Below are 23871 nucleotides of genomic sequence, written 5' to 3'. Positions count from 1 at the left end.
AGTAAGACATATAAAAGTAGGTGTATGACATATGTGAGAGCAAGGCAAATGCATGCATTCATAAAATCGAAAAAAAAAACTCATCATGAACTTATTCATAAAAAGATGCATATATGTATGGTTACAGGGATGCATAACTAATCAAAAAAAGGTTTTAACCAGTAATCATTTATGGTTTCATCATCTTCGCCTGTGTCTACAACTTTTAACACATAGTAACCCAAGCGATGGGCTTCTTTTATCAAGTAGGGCCCTTCCCATGTTGGTGCGAACTTTCCTGCAAATTTGCCTTGCCTGACACTAAGAGTTGTCTTCAATACTTTATCCCCTTCTTTAAAGCTTCAAGCCCTTAAGTGTCTATTGAAGTTCTTAGCCAGGGCCTGTTTGTATTTGTTTTGTTTCTCTGAGGTTGCATCTCTAATTTCATCCCCTACCTCGAGTTTTTCTGTAAGTAAGGTCTCCAAGTCTTCTGGCCTGATCTTTCAACCCATTGTGAAGGCTATCCTGGCTGATGCAGCTTTTATTTCTACTGGGAGTACTTCTTCTTGACCATAAACTAAGGAGTAGGGCGTCGCTTATGTGCTCTTTCTGATAGATGTGCGATAAGCCCACATAGTTTCCGATTGATTATCTATCCAATCTTTTTGATTATCAACCACTGTTTTGCTTAACATTCTTAATAATGTCTTGTTTGTGGCCTCTACCTTACCATTGCCCTGGGGGTAATCTGTTGTAGATGCTACTAATTTTGCACTGTACTATCCTAGGGGGTCATGAACTTCCTGGTTTTTTATGGACAGGCCATTATCAGTCAGTATCCGCATTGGTACCCCGAATTTGTGGACTATGTTCTATCTCAAGAAATTTGCTATGTTGGCTACACAGATTCATCACAAGGGAATGGCTTCTGCTCACTTGGTGAAATAGTCTGTGGCTAAAATGATGAAACAGTACCCCCTAGAGGGTGAGTGTATCATTCCTATAAGGTCTACCCCCTAAGTGTGAAAGGGCTAGGGTGTGATGACTGGATCCAGGCTGTTGGAAAGCTTGCGGATTCGTTCACTATGGATTTGGCACTTGTGACATCGGTGCACATGCCGCTACTGTTAGATAGTGTATGCCCTTAGCTCCAATCAGAATGATGTACATTATAACATTTATTCTAAATGAATAAAGTACATATTTGATTCATGTTATTATGGTGTGTTTCTGTGTAATACCCTTAAACTGGACACATATGAGACTCGTGTTAGTTTAGAATCTTCGCAGCCATTGGATAGATCTGGGGAGATTTATCCTGCCAAGACTAACACTAATGTGCCGCCAAGTTGGTTGGGATGGCTTGTCTCAACTGCTAGGGTGAGACCTGGGGTACTTGCAGTGTGGGTTTTCTTGAAACCCTGAACCGGACCAAAATTCTAGTATTGCCCTAGACCTTGGAGATTGATGGGAAAAACTAGAATGTTACACCTAACCCCTAGACTCGATTATGATACTACACTAGGTGTTGGATTGGGCTGTCTTTGATATGCCAATCAGTGAGATCCTTAGAGGGGGTCAAAACTTGGGTATGTTGGGACAGTCCGATAATTCATCTGAGTGGGTGATCATAGTGACAGAATCAGCCCCTATGTTGGGCAAAGTGAATGATCGGGGATGCACTCTCTCTGATGGAAACCAAAGCTACCGGCAACCGATTTCAATCGTTGACATTTGTTTTGCAAAATATATTTATATTTATATATATATATATTATGATTTCAAAATGTTTGCAAAAGGTTTTAATTCCTGTGATCCATATGAGTAGAGAGTGCAATACTGTACCTTGCAGCCAAGGGAGAGGTCCTCTCTTGTCGGGCAGTGTTTGATCATTATGGGCTGAGAGGTTAAGTGTAAGAACATTGAGGGTAATACCTGATGGGATAATCTTGCATCTGCCCACAGTCCTTGGGTTTTTATAAGGTGGCTTGACCCAAGGACCACTTAGTGTAAGTGTTGGACCCATTAAAAGCCCATGGTGATGGGCTCAGGGGTTCACTGTCTCTTATAGTGAATTCGGCCAGGCATTGTAACAGAGGCTGGGTTGAACCCATGTGGCTGATGTGTAGATCAATGTTTGGATCCCACGCCATACAAGGATACCCAACTGGGCAGCAGTTTGAAAGCTAAATGAGCACATGGACTTAATGGGCCTAAAGCCCAATTTGAACTTGTTTAATTTGATTAATTAAAGAGGAGTGGTTCTGGGATTTATATCAGAAGATAGGATAGGGAGTTATCCCTATCCACTCAAAGAGTCCAGATCCAAATAAAGATTTGGATTAGGAAACTTCTAATAAGATTAGAAGGGTTGATCTTTATCTGCAGATAAGATAAGGGATTATCCTTATTTCTTAAAGAGAGTCCAAATCCAAATACAAGATTTGAATTAGGAAATTTCTAATGAGATTAGGAGAACCTCTCTTTAAGGCTATAAACAGAGGAGGAGGGTGAACCCCAAATCATCCTCAGTCTTACAGGTACAAGAGAGAGGACAGCTCCAGTTAGACTGATGCCATATTCTGCTCTTGCCTCCTTCTATTGTTGTCGCCATTGCCAGTTCGTTCTCCACCTGTAGGAGCAATCAAGAAGCGTTCCATCCAGCACATCACCCATTCCACTATTGTGTGACAACACTGGAGCTATCGCTCAAGCTAAGGAGCCACAAACCCACTCGAAGTCAAAGCACATCGAGAGGAAGTACCACGTACTGTGGGAGATAGTTGGAAGAGGGGACGTCCTGATTCAGAAGGTAGCATCAGCGGAGAATGTAGTAGACCCATTGACTAGGCCACTGACATAGAAAGTGTTTGAGAAACACGTGGAAAGTATGGGACTCTGACTTATACCAAATTGGACCTAAGTGCAAGTGGGAGCTATTAGACAGTGTATGCCTTTAGCTCCAATCAGAATGATGTACATTATGACATTTATGGTAAATGAATAAAGTACATATTTGATTCATGTTATTATGGTGTGTTTCTGTGTAATACCCTTAAACTGGACATATATGAGACTCGTGTTAGTTTAGAATCTTCAAAACCGTTGGATAGATTTGGGGAGATTTATCCTGCCAAGGCTGACACTGATGTGCCGCCAAGTTGGTTGGGGTGGCTTGTCTCAGCTACCAGGGTGAGACCCGAGGCACATGCAATGTGGGTTTTCTTGAAACCCTAAACCAGATCAGAATTCTAGTATTGCCCTGGACCTTGGAGATAGATGGGCAAAACTAAATGTTACACCCGATTGGATATGTGAATAGGGTACTTGTGACATCCTCGCAATTGGCTTTATGAACTTCGTCCAGTACCGCTTCTACCTCCTGTTTGCCAAGGCACCTTGTCCTCACACCATCTGATTCTCTATGATTTAGTACCCCATGTACCAGTTGGAACATTGCGATCAACCTGATCTCCTGTGTCCCTATAGTCTAACTTTTTATCTTCTGTATCACTTCGTACCTCCAATCATCTGTTGCTATTTGTCCCTCATCTTTCACATGGTCTTTTATGGTGAAAGTTGATTGCTTGTCAACCGACTGGATAGTAATCTCTATTGGCTCCAGGCTGGCTTGTATCTTGGTCCCTAAGGTAGCTAATGCTTCGGCGAACCTGTTTTTGGCTATATTCTGATGTTTGAAATCTACATCCAAGTCACAAACTAGTTTTTGGATCAAGGTCCTATAGGGTAGGATGGTTAGCTCCTTCACCGTCGTACCTTCGTCGAGCTACCCAATCACCAACTTGGCATCACCAATCACTTTTATCTTCTTTGTGCTGACTTCTATCACTTTTATCAGGCCGAGGACTAGTGCTCCATACTCTGTTATATTGTGGGAATAGGAGAAAAAAAGCTTAAATGAGTACACAGAGGTCTGTTCGTCAGGGGAAGTTAGGGTCAATCCAGCACCAGCTGTGGTGTTCGTGCTACTCCCATCGAAGGTTAGGATCTATTCTCCACTTTCCGCTAGGGCAACCATGGGTATATCTCCGGGGACCTCTTTTGATATAGGAAAGTCGGAGTTCGATTGAAAGGTGGCTAGTAAGTCCGCTGCTTCCTGACACTTAATGGCTTTAGGTTGTGTGTACTCTTTTGCATAATCATTGAGCTGCATCGTCCACTTTACATGTCTGTTGGGGAGGGGAGGCCTATCCATGAAGAACTTGATTGGGTCACTTCATGCGATGAGGCTCACCTTTTGCCCTAGGATATAGTGCCTAAATTTTTGTATGGCAAAGAGAAAGGCCAGGCACTGTTGCTCCATGTGAGAATAGTTCTTCTCCACTGACTTGAGGGTCCTACTTGCATAATAGATGGGGATTTCTACTTTACTCTCATATTCCTATGCCAACAGGCATCCTATGGCCTCTGTCCCTATTGCGATGTATATCTTGAACTCTCGCCCATCTTTGAGTGGTGACATTGTAGGTATCTTAGCCAATGCTTGCTTCAGCCACTTGAAGGTGTCCTGATGCTCCTGGGTCCATCTGAACTCGACAACTTTCTTGATTAATTTCATCAATGGCAGGGTTGTGTACGCAAGACCAGGAACAAACCTCCTCAAATAAGAAACTTTTCCAAGGAGTGTCTTTAACTGGGACTCATTTACTAGTGGTGGCAGATCTAAGATGGCTCTAGCCTTACTTTCATCTGGATGTATTCCAATCTGATCTAATCTGTAGCCTAAGAATATGCCTGATTGCTCTCCAAATGCACATTCTAGTGGATTTAACCTTAGCTTGAATTCCCTACATCGGGTAAAGACTTTCCTTAAGACTTCGGAGTGCACCTCTTTCTTCTTGGCTTTCATGACTATGTAATCAATGTAGCACTCTATTTCTTTGTGAATCATGTCATGAAAAACACTAGTCATGGCTCTCTGATATGTGGCTCCAGCATTCTTCAATCCAAAGGGCATCATTTTATAATAGAAATTCCCTATGTATGTCCTGAAGGCTGTGTGGGGTGCATCCTCGAGGTCCATGAAGATTTGTTTGTATCCACTGTAGGCATCTAGGAAAGAGAAGAGTTCATGTCCCGTGGTCGAGTCTATCAATACCTCCATATTAGGAAGAGGGAACTCGTCTTTCAGGCAGGCCTTGTTTAGGTCCCTAAAGGCGACGCAACATCTGCGATAAGGTGAAGTTAGCATCGGGGTGTTGTGTTATTGCTAAAGAGTTGGGTGGGAAATACTAACCTTAGCTGTCCATTCTTCTTCTTCACTGGAACTACATTGGCTAACCACCGAGGATGTGCTATAGGTTTGATGAAGCCTACTTTCAAAAGCCGCTCTACTTCCTCCTTGATCTTTAGAGTTATTTCTGGCTTAAAAATCCTTTGGTGCTGCTTTACTGGCTGGAATTTTGGGTCTATGCATAAGGAGTGATGGACAAGTTCTAAGTCTAACCCTGGCATTTGGTCATACGACCAGGTGAATACGTCCTAAAATTCTATGAGAGAAACACGGGCTAGGCCGATTTCTGGATCTAAAGTTTTTGCAATAAGGACACCTCCTTACCTTGTAGAAGTGCGATGAGTTTTCTTCTATCATCGACTGCTAGCTTTGCGAATATGTATAGGGGTCTTTTTTCTATCCCGTCAGTTTCTAGGTTGATTTCTTCTAATGGCTCCTCAACCGTGTCGATGGAATCCGTCATGCACTTTGGGGGTGCTCTGACTTCATTGCAGTATTCCAATGTGACTTCTATTAACTCCCGAAGTTATCCAAGTTGTTATTTATTTTGAATTTTGAGAAATCCGTATCTATATAGGTTTGTGATTTTAATGTTGTACCTTTGTGCTATGCTCAATAATTGGATTTTTGTCTGATGGTAAGATTGTGGCGACACTGGTTCGCGATGTGGTGAAATGGTATTGGTTGAGACATTAGTTAGAGTCTTCTATTTGGGAAATGCATAAGAGAATTTTTTTGAAAAAAAATATATATTTAATTTGGAAAATGTAAGTTTACATTGAATCTTTTTTTTTTAAAAAAAAAACTTCATTTTTGAATACAAGCTTTGTTAGGGATACATTAGACAAAGTGCAAAGTCATACCACAGGGATCGCTTTCTTAGCCACAGGTGATTCGTCATCCTCATTGTCTTCGATGATGGTATAGTATTCTTTCCCGTCACCCCCTGTCATCCGGACGCATCTACTTCTCTTCTGATGTCCTGTTGTTCCTGTGGGCTCGTTCTCAGGCGGGTGCGGCAGCTTCATTCCCTCCACTTAGGTTATCCTTGTTTTGTCGCCTTCTGCCAGCTCTATGAAGTAGATGGCATCTTGGAGGTGCATCTCGGACTTATCGAACGGGGTCCTGGTGGCTGGGATCCTTATCGATCTTCCTCGGTATTTGGCTTTGATACACTAATGGTACGTTGAGGGGACGAGAGCTAGATTGTGGATTTGTGGGCATCCTAAGAGAGCATGGTAGCAAGTTCTTTCTTGAATTACTTGAAATTCTTGCATTATGGTAAATGGCCCAACTGCAACCTGCAGCTCAATGGATCTTTCGGTGATTGACGGGTTCCCACTGAAATCCGTTACCTCCAAAGGTAAACCTTTGATGTCCTCTTTTCGAACATTCATTAATTCTAATGTGTGCATTGAAATGAGGTTAACAGAACTTCTCGAGTCTACCATTGATCTTCTCATGTCGAAACCCCTTATCTTCGCCATGATGTATAGGGGTCTATTATGGTGGGGATCAGCAGCCAACATGTCATCCGCTGTGAACTCAACACTGCTACAGCCACGGCTGTACAGTTGCAGGGGGTGTCGAAATACTTCGGCCAGGGCCCTGATGGTTGACTTCTGTGTTGTTGTGTTGGCCCCTTGTTTGGTGAAGAACTGTCGTAGCTCCTCACATTGCTCCAGTTTCTCTATTAGGGCGTCATCCTGGTACTCTCCGAACACTCCTACCATGTTGATGCTGCCTCCCTAGGCATGGGTCGAGAGGGGGTCGACTTCCACGTGGGTCGGGTCCTTCTTTTTAAACTATTCTAACTTTACCTTCTGTATGAATATCCTTCTTAAGGTGAAAAAGTCCATTAAGTCGTGGTAAGGCGTCTGATGGTAGTTGCACCATCTTCCTCTATGCTTGTCTTTCTCTGAGTCAACTCCTGGTGGTGGCGGTGGTAGGCTGATGACCCTGTCCTCTACCAACTAGTTCATGATCATGATTACCTCCTCTCTTGTGCAGGGGAAGGGAGGAGGCAGCGGTGCATCTCTTTTTCCTTGGGCATTACTTCTCTGGTATGGCCCTTGTCTAGCTCCTCCGTTGTTTCTAGGCCTCCTGTCGACCGCATACACTTCATTCCTGTTGCGTGGGGATATATCATTGACAGTTTACACCGTCCTCTCTACGCATCTCTAGAGTTGGATGAAGGTTTCGACTTCGATGTTTTCGATGCCAATTTTGTATGTAGGGCGCATACCTTGAACGCACTACTCAACAAAGCTCTTTTCAGTGGCATGCTCATCGAAGACAGAATGAGTGAGCTTCTAGAACCTCATGACATGGGCCAAGGGGTCTTCTCCTGGTCCCTGCTTTACGTTTCGTAGATCAATCATCGTTATTTTCCTTTCCAGGGTGAACCATTTTGATAGGAACTTCTTGGCTAATTCTCCCCATGAATCGACAATCCCATGGGTGAGACTCATGAACCATGTGTATGCTGGGCCGGTCAACAACTTTGAAAACTCATGTACCTTAAGGTCCCCGTCGAGGGCGTCTTCAAATTTGATAATGTGTTCTTACGGCCTACCCCTCTATTCGTCATACTGAGGCCATTGCTAGGGAGAGGTGTACCTGGTGGGGTAAGGCTTGTATAGGATATGGTCGGAATAAGGCTTCTACAGGATTGTTGAATCCTAGGCCTGACTACGACTTTCAACCACTAGTCCCTGCACATATTCCCTCAAATCTTCTCTGCTAAAAGGGGCCTCCAATATTGCTTGAGTTGGGGTTAGGTGGTCCTATGGGGTTGTTCCAGGATGACGGACATGGTGTTGGAAGCATGGCGACTGGGGTTAGGGTTGGAATTTGGGACACCAGGGATAGTGGCGGTAGGGGTCTGTTCAGCTTGGGCTGAACGGTTGAACAGGATCTGGAGGGCGCTCCTCATTTCTTCCACGTTCTGCTCAAGTTTCCTGCACTGTTCCTCGAAGCGCACCTCGAGCCCATAGACCTTGTTTGACAAGATCTCAATATTAGCCTGGATGGGTGCTTCCATCTCCAGCTGGTTTTCGACTTCAGGGTTAGTGCTTTCTTGGATGTTGTTTTGATCCTTAGGGATGGTGGTAAGGTTAATCCTTCTTAAGGCCATTCTTTGTGATTAAAGGTGGAACTAGAGATTCTACTGTAGGAGGGGGGTGAGGCTAGGTTGGAAGCAGTCTCTTTGAAAGACAAAGAGAGGCCTCGAAGGTGAAGAGAAATGAAAGTCTTTTGGTCAAAGGGTTTAGGAGACGAGAAGGTTGTGGATACTCAAGAGTACCAATAACAAATGCTTAGGATCCTAAAAGGTAGGAGATGAGGATATTCACTTCGTATCGAGGAAGGGAATATTTGGTTTGCTGGCAATCATTGGATGCACTACTGGGGTATCACCACATGTCTCATGAAGATCTTCTCAAGGATCAGCTTTCCTTATCCTTAAGATCCCTCATTACTCACGTGTGCTACTACCTTTTTGCGCGTCATGACTAATCCTACATGGCGACAGTGACATCACCATTCAGAGGCCGTTATTTCGTCAATTCCTCATGGTGGTTTGCAAAGCCCTTTGCTGTCATGGGTTGCATGTGTCTGGGCACACGTGGGCCTCGCCATGGGCTCGACCTACTATCCTTTCTAACCCATTATCCGGAGCGGGTTCATAGGTTGTGGGTTTATCGCACGTCATAGCGGGTGTGACTTCGTTGCGCACTCAAGTTTGCTTAGGTCTTCTTGGACGAGTCTTTCTAAGGCTTGTTTAGGTTTGGGTGTTGATTGGACTTGGTGGACCGCGGGTTTATCACGTGTTTTCTTAATGTGTTGCGAGTTCATCACGAAGGTGGTGACGAACCATAAGTTCATCGCAGCGTGGGGGTTTGATTGTAAGCTGCTCATAAGTGCTTTTGTGGTGTTACTCCTAGTATCTGTGTGTTCTTTGAGGGTCTGAGTGAGCTGTACATACCTACACCCGCAATGAGTTTTTATCTTCTAGAAGTCTCCAAAGTTGCTTTGAGAACAGGGTGACATTCATTTCTCCTAATTTCATCATGCCTAACTCACCTAGGTGTTTAGATTTGGTTAGCTTGTACAGGTAAGGAAAGAGAGGCAATGTTTGTTTTGTTCTTGTCTCCATATGAAATTTTTGGATGTCCTTTCCATCTTCACAATTTGTTCTTTAGGGAGGATAAGTGTGGTCATTTGATAGGTGGGTAGGGCATGTGTGATTGCTTGAGCAAGGGTGACCCGCCCCACTTGCGATAGGAGTTGTGCCTGCCAATGTTCTAATTTTCCTTTCATTTTCTCTAGAATTTCCTTTGTGGCACTAAGTTTCTCTTTTCCCACCCAAAATCTGGCTCCTAAGTATTTATCTTTAAGATTCATTAGGGGATACCTAGAAGGTGACAAAGACATCTTTGATGTCTCTATGGCACATTTGGACTGAAAATAATACTTGATTTTTGGAAGTTGGTTTGTTGTCTTGATTTTTGCAATCTTCTCCATTGGTTTTCTTTCTCCCCAATAGAAGATAAAGTAATCATCAGTGAAGAGGAGGTGAGAGATTGTTCACGCTCTTCAAGCTATTCTAATAATTGTGAAAGATCCTTCATATAAAAATGAAGAGGTAGGGTGATTGGGAGTGTCCTTGTCTGAGTCCCTGCTTTGTGGTGAAATTATAAAAGTACCCTCCATTTAGTGTGATTGAGAATGTGGCTGAAATATGCATTGATAAATCATATCACACCAGAGGGGGTGAGGGGAATTCATTTTCCTCATGATAACAATGAAGAACTTTCATTCCATGCGGTCAAAGGCTTTAGACATGTCCAGTTTTATTACTGTCCATCCCTTTTCCCTTCTTTTTTTCTCATGTAGGCTAAGATCTCGTGAGCTAGGATGATGTTACCATTTATCTACATGTCCTTTACAAAACCTAGCTGCTTGGTTTAGAGTAATTAGTTTTGGTATTAGGGTTTGGAGTCCATTACTAAGGACTTTTAATAGGATCTTGCATGAGATGTTGTAGAGGCTGATGGGCCTATAGTGTGAAGCATTCGTGGGACCTTCTTGCTTGTTTGACCACATGAAGGGTGGTCCTTGAATGCCAATGGTCTATTAGGTTCAAGTTTTCCATGAAGTGAATAAGGGCGGTGGATGTTTTCTAGTGGGGAGGGGTGGGGGACCCTTGTAATTTGTTGCATCTTTGAGAGCATTGTAATTGCCCATTATAACATGGCTGGTTGGTCGGGTTCCCAGTGAGTTTTCCATGTAGTCTTCTCCAATAGAGTTCTCATTCTTCTCTTCCTGGTGGTCTGCATATATGGGAAAAGAGCCAGGGTTCGGCGTGTTGAGATTTATTTTGTTTTGGACATTTTCCAATGTCTAGATATTGTATCCAGATCACCATGCTATTATGACACCCCCCTAGCACCCAAGGTAGGAATGGTGATATAATGGGGAAACCTGAGTTGTTTGATTAGTTTCTTGGCCTTTAGGAAGAAGTGGATGGGTCGGTGTAATTTACACTTTTGTTACAGTTCAAACTGTTTTTTTTTTTTTTCCTTTGAACCATAACCTCTTATGTTCCATGCAAATATATTCATGGTCGAAAAAGAATAATAATAAGGTGCAATGAGTGTAAGAAATCAAAATACTGAAATTGAAATGTGATAAGGGGTAGTAAGGTGGTACTTGAAGGAGGTTAGTGAGAAGAACCAACTACTGCTGCGATGTTTCCATCTCTAGCCAATGGTTCCAGCACCCATTTGCCTCCAGATCCACCCATGCTGTATCATTGGTTGTGCATAGTAGGTGGTGGCTTTTCCCACCTCCTTGTGGTTTTCAGTAATGGGGTAGCCACCTCCTTGTGGCTTTGCCAAAGCTCGAGGCACCATCCTTGGATTTAGTATTAATAACAGACACTTCATGAGGCAGACTTTCCTTTAAACGTAAATTCTTGGGAATATTATGGAGTGAAATTTTCTGATCTTTATTAAAGACTTCAGTGGCTTGCACGTCATCCTTCTCCTTTGACTTTGGTTCCTGAGTCTTACTCAGAACATGACTTGGTTGCATGTTTAGCGTGAGACTGTCTCCACCTACTTCATCAATACGTCATCTCTTCTCGGAACGGGTATTATCGTCCAAGTCTTCATCAATATCTTCTGGGAACCTAATGTTGGAGCATGGATTTGGCGGGATATCCTTGTTGTAGATCAGTTATTTCAGAGGTTTGTTAGGGTGGAAATCTACCTTGAGCTAGTCTCTAGGGTAGGCAATATCTCAATCCCCAATGAGAGCTCAAACCTGGTCGAGAGACATGTCAACTGGTAGCCGCTTGCACTGTTGCCAGACGTAACCCATTAGGCCACAAAATGCGTACAACTAAATAAGATTTTTGTAACAAAAATGAAGCCAATCTTACCATTGTCGTTGAGGAACATGCCCATAAGTGATTTTGAGATTGAGTTTTATCCACAGGCGAATGAACTAACCTCGTATTGGTTTTTCCACTAGTATTTTTTTTTTCCTACTTTGGGGATTACCTCACCGGTTATGGCTGCAAACATCTCATAGAGGGAGTGTTCAATGTAGTTTTTCAGGATGTGGTGAATTTGCACCTAAACATTTTACATCCAAACCTATTTCACTTCCTATAGTTGATCTTCACCGGTTGCTTGGGGTTCCATGCATTTCTTGCGAAGACTTCAACTTGGGAGACTATGGCTTGGGTTCGGTGAAAGATGCATCCCCTGAGAATACGCTAAGTGATACATTGAGGTTCCCGACATGGAGGGACCATAACCACCTCCCAATGTTCCCTTGAGAGTGTCTTGTAACATGAAAGTTGCTCTGTGAGGCACTGAGAATGTTCGTTCTGAGGGTCTTTCATTGTTGTAGTGTAGAGAGAGTGAACTTTCTATTTGAGGAAGTAATCCTTGTGTAGCACAGTGCTTCAGAGGCAGGAGGCAAAATAGAGAGTGGAGGTCGTTGGCTATAAATGGCAAGCACCTATAGTAATTGAGGAGGGTAGGTGAGAGATATTAATTAAGGTTAAGGTTGCCACGCCCATTAGATAACCAAGACTCCAACCTTTTCTCATCAGCTGGATAACTCCAATCATGTCTCATCTCTAACTCTTGATCAATCTCTCTTAATTGTAATCTAATACAAGTCTTCTAATTGTTGTTGTACTCTTACTATTTCCTCATACTATTATATAATGACAAGGGTTCTGGTGTAAAGACATCACCATTGAACCATTCTTTTTCAAAATTTGTTTGTTGATTCTTAGTTCAAACTTGGTATTAGAGCCATTCCATCATGTCATCCATCAATAATTTGGCTACAAGAGGTGTCAATAACCTTGGCACGTTATTGTCTACTATCACGCCTGAATTTGCAGCAACCATTCCCAATGTAACACCCTATTTGCCCATAAAAGTAAATAATAAAAATTATCTACTATGGCGTGCACAACTACTCCCAATTCTCAGAACTCACAAACTGATGAGAATAGTTGAAGGCAAAACACTTGCACCCCCTAAAGAGATCGATGATTAAGATGATTCATCAAAGAAAATTCTCCACCCAACGTATAATCACTAGTATCAATTGAACCAATTGGTATTGAGCTGGATGTAGGTATGTCCTTGGCTGAAGTCTCACATTAAAAATCTCGTTCATTTCACACTCCAGATCCATAATTCTCCAACCACGAAGACAACTTCAAAGTCTAAAGAAAGGTACACTTTTTACTTCTGAATAAGTTGAAAAAGCCAAGAGTAATAATTCACATGGTAGAGGCAGAGGTGGTTGTGGCAATTACATTGATAGTCAAGATCATGGTTGGGGACACAACAGTATAGTTTGTCAACCATGCAATATTCCTGGTTGTGAAGTATGGAAGTGTCGTCACTGATTTGATCTTTTCTATCCCGGTAGTGATCAACAATCTACTTCAAATTCTAGCATTCCTAAACCAACAGCATTCCACAATGGGAACTCTTCATAGTTTGATCTAGCGTAGTATCCAGACTCAGGAGTTATGCTTCATATTATGACTGAGTTACAAAATCTTTAGTTTTAATTAGATTATGGTGAGTCTGATCATGTGAAAATCAATAATGGAGCAGGGTTGCAAATTAAAAATATTGGTTCATTAATTTCTCAATGTGGTTATCACTTTCAATTATAAGATATTTATCATGTGCCCTCTATTACAAAAAAAAAATTGTTATCAGTCAATAAGTTCACCAAGGATAACAATGCTATATTTGAGTTTCATCCTTCTTTTTTTCAACAAAAGTTACATATGTTAAACAGTGTATACCCTTAGCTCTAATCAGATTGATGTACTTATTGTCATTTATTGTAAATGAATAAAATGCATAATTGATTCATGTTATTATGGTATGTTTCTATGTAATACCCTTAAATTGGACACTTATGAGACTCGTGTTAGTTTAGAATCTTCACAGTCATTGGAAAGATATGGGGAGATTTATCCTGCCAAGCCTGACACTGATGTGCCACCAAGTTAGTTGGGGTGGCTTGTCTCAGTTGCCAAGGTGAGACCTGAGGTACATGAAGTGTGGGTTTTTCTTGAAACCCTAAATCGGACTAAATTCTAGTATTGCCCTGGACCTTGGAGATAGATGAGCAAAACTAAAATGTTACACCTAACCCCTAGACTCGATTATGGTATTGCACTAAGTGTCGGATTGGGCTGTCTTTGATATGCCAATCAGAGAGATCTTTTACTGGGTCAAAACCTAGGTATGTTGGGACAGTCCGAGAATTCACTTTTGTGGGTGATCATAGTGACGGGATCAGCCCCTTTGTCAGACAAAGAGAATGATCAGGAAATGCACTCGCTCTGATGGAAACCTAAACTGCTGACAATTGATTTCAAATTTTGAAATTTGTTTTCATAATATATATATATATATATATATATATATATATATTATGGTTTCAAAATGTTTGCAAAAGGTTTTAATTCCTGGGATCCATGTGAGTAAAGAATGCAGCACTGTACCTTGCAGCCGAGGGAGAGGTCATCTCTTGTCAGGCAGTGTTTGATCATTATGGGCTGAGAGGTTAAGTGTAAGACCATTGAGGATAATACTTGATGAGCTAATCTTGCATCTGCCCACAGTTCTTGGGTTTTCATAAGGTGACTGGATCCAAGAAACATTTAGTGTAAATGTTGGGCCCATTGTGATGGACTCAGGGATTCATTGTCTCCTACAATGAATTCGGCCAAGCCTTATAACAAAGGTTGGGCTGAATCCATGTGGCTGATGTGTAGATCAATGTTAGGGTCCCACGCCATACGAAGAGATTCTACTAGGCAGCAGGTTAAGGAGTAAGTGAGCACATAAGATTAATGGGCCTAAGGCACAATTCGAACTGGGCTTAATTTGGTTAATTAAAAGGGGCAAGATCTGATTTATAATCTGATTTGGATTAGCTGAAGGATAAGATAAGTCTTATCCATTTAAGAGTCCAGATCCAAATATCAGATTTGGATCAAGAAACTCTCTCCTAATTAGATTAGGAGGCTAATCCAAAGAAGACTATAAATAGGGGGCGAAATCTTCAATTTTAGACACATCAGTCTGTAGAGTTATCTCCTGTTCTTGCTATCCCTACCTAGTTTGGTCTCCACTTCTGGATCTGATCAAGAAAGGTTTTTGATATTGTTTCTTGGCTGAAGAAACAATATGAATTCGTACTCACCAGCCCTTGTTTCATTCTTGCTGAAGAATTTCGGTTCTTGCAGAAGAGTCATCCTACTAATCCTGCTTCACCACACATTGTGTCATCTTCAGTGGAGACGGCTTTTGGTCTTCTCCTTGGGCGTAAAGACCTTCATTGGGAGTTACTGTTACTTCGTATCAGGTATATCCCTCACTTCCTATTGGTTTCAAATCTTGTCCAATTTTAGATTCAAGAACGAACCTTGAAAATGTAGTTTTCTATTTTAGGGAATGCGATTCATAGATGAAAGTGAAATAAATTTCTAAAATTTCACCCAACCTTCCAGCAAGGTTTGGCCATCCATATGATGGATCTCCCATCCCATTCAACATAATCTCTGCTAACATCTACTAGAAATGCCATTGCACTAGTTGGAGAAAAGGCTACAATCTGAGTCTGGCATCATCAACTAGAACCTGCTTCTACTAAAGTCGTTCGAAGTGTTATCACCCATTTTGGTCTTCCTTACAATGGTTCTTTTAATTTAGCGGTGTGTGGGTCATGTCAATTAGGCAAGAGTTGTTGTTTGCATCTTTCATGTCTTCTACTTGTTATAGTCATCCATTAGAACTAATTTATTCAGATGTATAGGGGCCAGTCCTAGTAGCTTCTACTAGTGGTTTTAAATATTATGTGTTGTTTATAGATGCTTTTTCAAAATTCTCTTGGCTTTTTCCTATGGTGAATATATCTGATGTATTTGATATTTTTATTAAATTTAAACATCATGTTGTGAACTTATTTGATAGAAAAGTAAAGTTGTTCCAGTGTGACTTGGGAGGGTTAATGGAAGGGTTACAGGCTTGTTGTCGAGAGTTGCTCAAAGTTCCAACGTGACACTACAGGCTTTGCCGAGAGGAGTTGGGTAATCATCAAAGGGTCGTTGATTGCATGGATGTTTAACCAATCCTTAATTAGCCAGAGTAAATTGGGTTGCAATTCTTTGAGGAGCTCATGAGCCTGCTTCGACCATGGATAGTACTTCTCTTTTATAACAGAAGGCCATAAATTATTGTGACAGGTCAGCAGTTTCCATTGTTTAATGAACATGGCCTTATTCATTTGAAGACTCTCTCTAAGGCTCAGCCCCCACTTGATATAGGCATGCATAGCTTATTCAAGCATGTTTGCATTTTTTTTCTTTGTATCATACCACCAAAATTCCCTAGTAACCTTTTCAAGTTCTGTATGAATTTGAACTGAAGTTACTAGTAGAAGGTCCTGATCAATTGGGAGAGGAACTTTTACACCTCCATGAGTTGTTTATTGATTTAATTTTTCCAAGAGATCTTGATGTGTAACGCAATTGTGACCCCGACTAATGTCCTTACCCAAGTGGTAAGCCTGGCCCAGTACGACCCATGATCATGCCTAAGTGATCTTTCCACCTAAACTTGATTATGAAGGCCAGAAATTGTAGTATAGGAAGAAAGGAATTATATATGAAACAAAACAGAGGTCAATGACCCAATAGATTGGTCACTTGGCATCCCTTTATTTGTAGAGTGAATGCCAATGTCAAGTTTTACTAGACGACCCGTGAATCTCTCCCTTCTTCAATTCTATGTTCCGATTGATTTTCTGGTTTTAGAATCGATCATCGATTCTATGCTCACATCCCCACATAGTCCAAAAAAATATAATAGGAAGAAAACTTGTAGAGCATAGACGTTTATTTTATTAAGCAAGCCAACGACACAAGCACACAAAAATCAAATACAAGCAAAATCAAGCAATTGTAAGCCCAACAAAAGAGATAGACAAACGAAATAGACGACGCTGGTATTTCCCAAATCTAGCCAATAAGCCAAAAGCTCAAAACTTCATGGCTTCAATCAACTAGCAATCTCCTAAGGAGCTTATTATTATTAGAAAACCAAACCTGATTTGAAATTCTGAATCCAAGCAAGCCTACTGGCCTGATTCCTTTGCACAGCATGTGTAAAGAAAGGTCTTCTCCATGGAATGATCACATTTCAGACACTTGAGAACCATTCTGGAAAAGTCGGCAGTGGTTTGAGGGACAACCAGCCGGAGAGAATGCTCCTGCTGAGCTGCTTGCAACACTTTCCAGAATTTGTCCTCTGTTGGGGTTTTGGCTTTCCAACAGGAAATTTTCATGTCGAGCTTCTCAGAGCGTTTACTCCATTCCTCTCCATTGAATTTGAAGAACTCCTTCACCTCGGCAGACCCTTGGAAGATAATGGCCCAACGATCCGCAATGGCGTTGAAGCTTGACATGGACATTAACTCTTTCAAGATTTCGTCCTCATGGAACGGCTTCTCACAGTTTTCCATCCTCAAGTACTGGTAGTTCTCCAGATAACGCCAGAAATCTATGATTCTCTTAGGCCAGGTGACTGATTCATTTCCTTTCTTCTCTTCCAAAGGCTGGAAAAAATGTTGTTCATTGTCCTCGGTTATGGTGCTTAGGATACTCTGCAATTTTTGCTCATCAAGCAAATTCGTCCCCATGTAGACGATTGCGATATCCATCTGGTTGAGCTTTTCTTTAATATCTTTTATTTGTATCACAAAGCTCCTTAACCACTGAACATCAGAACCTCCAAGCAAGCACAATGTCTTCCCTATCTGATTCAGTTATATAGAAGCTTCACATGAGAGAGAGAGAGAAAGATAGATAGATAGATAGATAGATAGAGAGAGAGAGAGAGAGAGAGAGAGAGAGAGATGTACCGATAGAATTTTGGTGTCCAAGCGATTAAAGATGAGAGCCCATTTCTCCTTGTTCCAACGATCTTCTTCGTTTCGCCAGAGCTCAGCTTCCTTATCCTTGGAGAAAGGGTGAGCTCTAGTTCCCCAAATCTCAATCATGGGAAGTGCATTGGGGGAGATGATCTTTCCTTCTTTGTCTAGGACAACCAGTATGGGCTTCTTCTGGTAGTTCCAGCATTCCTTGATGTAACACTTGAATGGGCGTTTGATGGTTGAAGGTTTGCACCAGAACCATGGCATTTGGTTCTTATCAGCTTTTGGGTCTGGGTCTTCTTTTTGCCCTTCTTCTACTATAGGAAACCAGATGGCTTCGAATAATGTCTTATTGTATTCCTTATAAACTGTTGTTAGAGCCTTGAATTTTTCTGAAATGTTCTCTTGGTAGTAGTCCAAGTCTGAGATGAATAAGCCTACTGATTTGCCCTTGAGAACTTCAAAATTCAGAACATCCTGCCAAAAGTCATGCATTAATTTAAGCACGTTAGTTCTTTGCTTTGCATTGGCCTGAAATAATTAATGCTTGTCGTCTGTCAGTAGCATCCTACCTTCCCATCCCGCTTGAGTCCTGCTCCTTCAGTTGGCTTGATGAACAACTTCTTGATTAAATCAACAACATCTGTATGACTAGGTTTTACAAAGCAGTCCATTGCAAAGTTAGAACAGTCTGCAAGAGGTCCCAAACAACTTCTGTTAGATCTTAATTAATTGCGGTCTGGACTTCTCATACACTATTATCACCCACTCTCTATCCAGAATTGTGGGCAGATTGCCCCATTTATTAACCCCAAACTTTATTGTTGCTGGAGGGGAAATGAATCTATAAATGAGTTTATTAAAAATCACTTCTGGATAAAGCGAGCTATCAAACCTGCTTGTTCTTTTAAGTCATTTAAGAATTTCTCCGCATGTTTTAATTCGTCTAGTCGCTTTAACAGTTGTTTTGTCTTCAGCTTCATCTCTTCTGATGAATTCGTATACCTGTAACAATAAAATAATTTTGTGAATTAAATAGATAGAAACGAACAGAGAGAGAGAGAGAGAGAGAGAGAGAGAGAGACATACTTCACTCTTATCAATTTCATGGTGGAAGAGAAGCAGACGACTACAGCTCGAATCATGTGGTAAGCAACGATCCTAACATACAAGCTTTGGTATTCAATGTTTGTGTAGCTGGTGAGACTGATAATTGGTTTTGTGAGATGCAGCATTTTGGTTACTAGAGAATTTAGACTCTTAAGATGCTCCTTCTCATCTTCTGAGAGCTTCCCTTTGCAGAAAATGCGCTGTTTGAGGTTGCGATAGGAGTCTACTTGGGCAGTGTCGTCTTGGGTAGACCACAAGTATTCACGATAGAGCATGGCAAATGCAGCCAGCACCAGAAGCAGCTTTGCATCATACGGGTATTTCTTCACTAAACCAAACATGTATTTTATGCATTCTTTTTCATCTCCATCTACACCTAGACGCGGTTTGCCGTCACAATAACACATGCATAACATCTGCCCCATTTATAAACAATTTACTTCCACCACAATAGAGTAGATAATAAGGTACAAAATAAAACATATATATATAACCAATTAAGCTAAATTGTTGATGATCTCAGAAGTTCTATTAATTAATTAGTGCAATTACTATTTCTATTCACACAATATTTCCGACCTGCAACTTGAATCTAGTAAGAATAAAATAAAGAAAAATTAATAAAAAAAATGTCATTTCAGGTATTTGCCATTTATAGGAATTTAGGAGTAGCACCGGTAAGTGATAAAATGAGAGAAAATTGATTGATATATATGGTATTTTTTGTAATAAAATATTCATTAAAAATTAAAAATTAAGGAAAAAGAAAGTTGACTAAAATGGTATGGTCATGTGCATGGAAGACCATTAACGGCACCCTTAAGAAGAAATGATCTATTGCAAGTTGAAGCAGTTAGAAGGGGTAGACATGAGCAAAAATAATGGGTGTAAGTAGTTAAAAAAATAATTTAAGTGCTAATATTTTAACAATGCATATGACATTAAATATAATGGAATGGTGAAACGGGATTCATATAGCCAACTCCACGGAATAAGGGTTGGAGATGAAAATGATGATGATAATGATGATGTATCAAGCATTAATTCAGCTTCTATCTTTAAGATAGAAGGGAAAGAGTTGGCTTAAACTGCAGTAGTTCTAATTCCACTTTTTCAAAATTAATCACGGTCTTATCATATTTGGATAATGGATACCTTCCAATAGATCTCCTGAATTATTTGAAGAAGCTCTAGTTTCAATGGATCCTGCAGAATCGTAGTCCAAATATATTAAGTCCCATTTGATAATTATAGTGTAAGGGGACATATTACATACATGTGCAAATAATGGATAAAAATAGGGTTCAACTATGATACCGGAATGATATGATATTTCGGAAAAATTTAGGGCCAATCAACGGGTATCACAAAAGAGGTCATGATCAATCAGGTGGTATTAATAAAAATTCACCGGGGGAGCTTTGATTGGGCAAAGCTTTTTCGATATCATATCTTTCTGGCATCATAGATTTTCCCATAAAAATACAATACAATTAACATAATATAAACAACATGTTTTAACTTTTATGACATGCACTAAAATCAAAGTAAAGTGTTCATTTTATATAAAGCCCCATTTTTGTTATTTCTTGAGGTATTATTACCTTGGAAGACTCAGGTACTTTATTCTCTGGACCTTTCACTTCAACAACCTGCATTATAGTTAAGCCCAGTTATACATTCTTATAAAATCTATCTATCTATCTATCTATCTATCAATCTATAAAGAATGAACAAAACAATAAAGAGAAAGAGAATCCACCTTGCAATAAACAACGAAGGCCGGTTTGAGGATGTCAGTGATTATGCGAACAATTTCTTCATAATCACTGAAGGCATTGCCTGATTCATGCGTCTTGTGGACCTCTTCAATGTCTATGTCATCACCAAAGAGGTAAATGAAACACGAATTAGCACATGGGCAGATTTGGGCCATCCAGGTTAAATTACTCGAATTACAGACCTCTGATCAGCTACTCCCTTGGGCCTAGGAGGGGGAAGATTGGGCTTAAATAGGAATCCCAACAAAGGCCCACGATTCCCTCTCTTCGCCCAAAATATGCCAGTCTTCCAAATATCACTTTCTCTTCTTTTTAGGACCAACAAAGGCATTGCTACGTTTTACTGCATGGTATTGGCATGACCTGATGCATACCCCCATCTTCTTTACCCTTGAGAAAATCTCACCATTATTCAGAAAAGGTGAAAGATATTTACCTTGCTTTTTTAATCAGTCCTTGGAAAAGGAAGAGATGCCAAGAATAAGCCACATTTCATAAGATTTTGGTCATATTATGTGTTGCATGATTTCAAAAAACTACTCGAAAATAAAATCATTCTGACCACTGGTTTTTCGGTCGACAGTTCAACCATGGTGTCATGTGTTGCACGTTGGCATATCTGAAGGAGATTGAGGTATCATCATATATTATCCAAAAAATAATGTGATAAAAGGAGGGGAGAGAATAGATAAGCTTTCCGGTGAGTGACTGACGTGGTTGGTTATGGTAATAGAAGTTGAATGATGTTAATACTATCGCTTAACTTGAATGGTAATAGATAAGCTTTCCATTGAGCGTCTTCTAGGGCCTAGCAGTATATGTTTTATCTTTTCATGCACAAAGTGACCATCTAAAGTCTTTTTCTTTTTCTTTTTTTCTTAAAATATCGGATTGAACTAGGTATGTTGCACGTTGGCATATTTGATGATTATTAGGTCGAGTTTATTTTTCTTTTTTAGATTATAAACAACCTTCGAAAAAAAAATAATAAGGTGCAATCAGTGTAAGAAATCAAATTACCGAAACTAAAATGAGATAAGGGGTAGTAAGGTGGTACCTGAAGATAAGGGGTAGTAAGGTGGTACCTGAAGGAGGTTAGTGAGAAGCTCCAACTACTACTGGATGTTGCCAACTCTAGCCAATGGTCCCACCATCCATTTGCCTCCAGATCCACCCATGCAATATCATTGCCTGTGCACACTAAGGTGCTGGCTTTTCCTACTTCCTTGTGGTTTTCATGAATGGACATTTCTTAGAACTTATGGTAGTACATGTCTCTTTCTATGCTGACATTTACGTTGAGATCACAAGTTTTAGAGTTTAATTATTGAGGGTGTGAATATTTGGGTTTGCAACTATTATTTTAATGTAACCCTTCATTTACATTTGCCAAAGCTCAAGGCACCATCCTTGGGTTTAGTATTAATAACATCAATTTCATGAGGTAGGATTTCCTTTAAATGTATATGCATGGGAATATTATGGAGTGAAATTTATTGATCTCCATTAAAGACTTCAATGGCTTGCTCGTCACCCTTCTCCTTTGAGTTTGGTTCCTGAGTCTTTCTCAGAGTATGGCTCGACTACATGCTTAATGTGAGACTGATAACTCTGTACTTTGATGCCTTAAGGGCATCATTTTAGGGGTATTTTCGGCCTTAGAATACTCAAAGTGTTTTCTTTTCCCAGTTAAATTCATTGTTGTGACCTCTTAGTGTCTCTGTGCAAATTTTGTGAAAAACTGAGGAAGTTACATGGCTGAAATGTAGTTTTTGGGAGGCTAGTGCGAAATTCAACTGAGAGAGGGGGTGTTTTGTGAAAAACTGAGAATAGGAAGGCACATCCTATCTGCTAAACCCAGCTTGGCGCCCCTCCTACTGTATTAGCATGCTCCCCTCTCATTAGCAAATCCTAGGGTGCCTTTTAACCCATTCTTTTCATCCTTAGCAAACCCTAGCCGCCCCTAACTGTTTAATCTCCACCCTCCACCTCTTCTAATCTCCACCATTCAATCTAAGGAACACTTTTTGTAGCGTTTAAACCCTAGGGTGCCACCAAACTTTTAATCCTCACCATTCAGCCTTTAGTCATTAGATCTCAGCCCTTCATTCCATCTTCTATCTCAGCCATCCACTCTAGGGCGCCACCCACTCCTTCTAATCTCCACCTTTCAACCCTATGCACCTCAATCTCCTCCATCCATTTTTGGGCGCCTAAATCTCAACCCTACATAATATTGGGTGCCCTCTCATTCTCCTCTCAGCCTTAGGATCAACCCAGAACCATCATAACTCTTTATTAGAAACCCTAAGGTGCCCATATCTTTGCTAAAACCCAGCTACCGCCCCCTCTTTCTCTCTAATCCTAGTTGTATCCATCATTCTCTATCAAAAGGACCCAAGGAGTCCTGAGAAGGGGTTGGATTCTGCCCCCAGGTAAAACGGAAGGCTGATGTTAAGAAGTTCAAGGGTAGAGGAAGAGGAGAACGCCCAAGCAAGAGGAGGGGTTCTTGCTTGTAGTTCGCCTACGCCACTACTGCCACCTATGGATTCGGATCCCAACCATTAGTCTTAGTTTTAATTTCTGTTCTTTCATTACTAGTTCCATTTTTTCCCTTTCTAAAATTTACTTTCATTTAGTTTGATTTTTTTTCTTTTCTGCAGATATGGAATTCGGCCAGCTAAGACAGAAGGCCTAGCTCGAGAAGTCTGAGGGTCAAATGAAAGATTCGGAGACTGCTAACTCTGATCGGATTACAGACTTTTTTTTCGTTCCTTTTATTTTTTTATTTTTTTGCACTAGGTGTCGGATTGGGTTGTCTTTGATATGCCAATCAATGAGATCCTTAGAGGGGGTCAAAACCTGGGTATGTTGGGACAGTCCAAGAATTCATCTGAGTGGGTGATCATAGTGACAGGATCAGCCCCTTTGTTGGACAAAGTGAATGATCGGGGAGGCACTCTCTCTAATAGAAACCTAAACTTTCGGCAATTGATTTCAACCATTGAAATTTGTTTTTGCAAAATATATTTATATAGAGATATACATACATATATATATATTATGGTTTCAAAATGTTTGTAAAATGTTTTAATTCCCGGGATCCTTGTGAGTAGAGAGTGCAACATTGTTCCTTGTAGCCGAGGGAGAGGTCCTCTCTTGTCGGGCAGTGTTTGATCATTATGGGCTGAGAGGTTAAGTATAAGAGCATTGAGGGTAATACCTGATGGGATAATCTTGGATCTGCCCATA

The 23871-nt window shown here is 40.8% G+C and overlaps 1 protein-coding gene across 1 annotated transcript; it reads right to left on the bottom strand.

The window, feature by feature from the left end:
* Positions 1 to 16664: 16664 nt before the first annotated feature.
* Positions 16665 to 20814, bottom strand: LOC148843668 (protein SIEVE ELEMENT OCCLUSION A-like). Its single transcript, XM_088957164.1, has 8 exons — positions 20601 to 20814; positions 20443 to 20490; positions 19994 to 20044; positions 18818 to 19254; positions 18624 to 18733; positions 18301 to 18419; positions 17717 to 18205; positions 16665 to 17611 (listed from the first exon to the last, which is right to left on the bottom strand). Exons 1-8 carry the CDS (start codon positions 20772 to 20774, stop codon positions 16931 to 16933), a joined length of 2109 nt encoding a protein of 702 aa, XP_088813290.1. The 5' UTR covers positions 20775 to 20814; the 3' UTR covers positions 16665 to 16930.
* Between the last annotated feature and the right edge of the window lie 3057 nt (positions 20815 to 23871).

This window comes from Nelumbo lutea, chromosome 8 (genome assembly GCF_056320005.1).
Source record: "Nelumbo lutea isolate HS-2025 chromosome 8, American lotus-T2T, whole genome shotgun sequence".
Classification (NCBI taxonomy): domain Eukaryota; kingdom Viridiplantae; phylum Streptophyta; class Magnoliopsida; order Proteales; family Nelumbonaceae; genus Nelumbo; species Nelumbo lutea.
Note: the sequence above shows the minus strand (reverse complement) of the source record. Positions and strands in the feature narration are given on the sequence as shown.

Excerpts from the sequence above, each read along its gene's own strand:
- LOC148843668 (XM_088957164.1), bottom strand. The coding sequence starts at position 20,774 with ATGGCCCAAATCTGCCCATGTGCTAATTCGTGTTTCATTTACCTCTTT. Across the intron at positions 18,420-18,623 it reads TGACTTAAAAGAACAAGCAG|ACTGTTCTAACTTTGCAATG; the intron begins GTTTGATAGCTC and ends GACCTCTTGCAG. Across the intron at positions 17,612-17,716 it reads TGGACACCAAAATTCTATCG|ATAGGGAAGACATTGTGCTT; the intron begins GTACATCTCTCT and ends TAACTGAATCAG.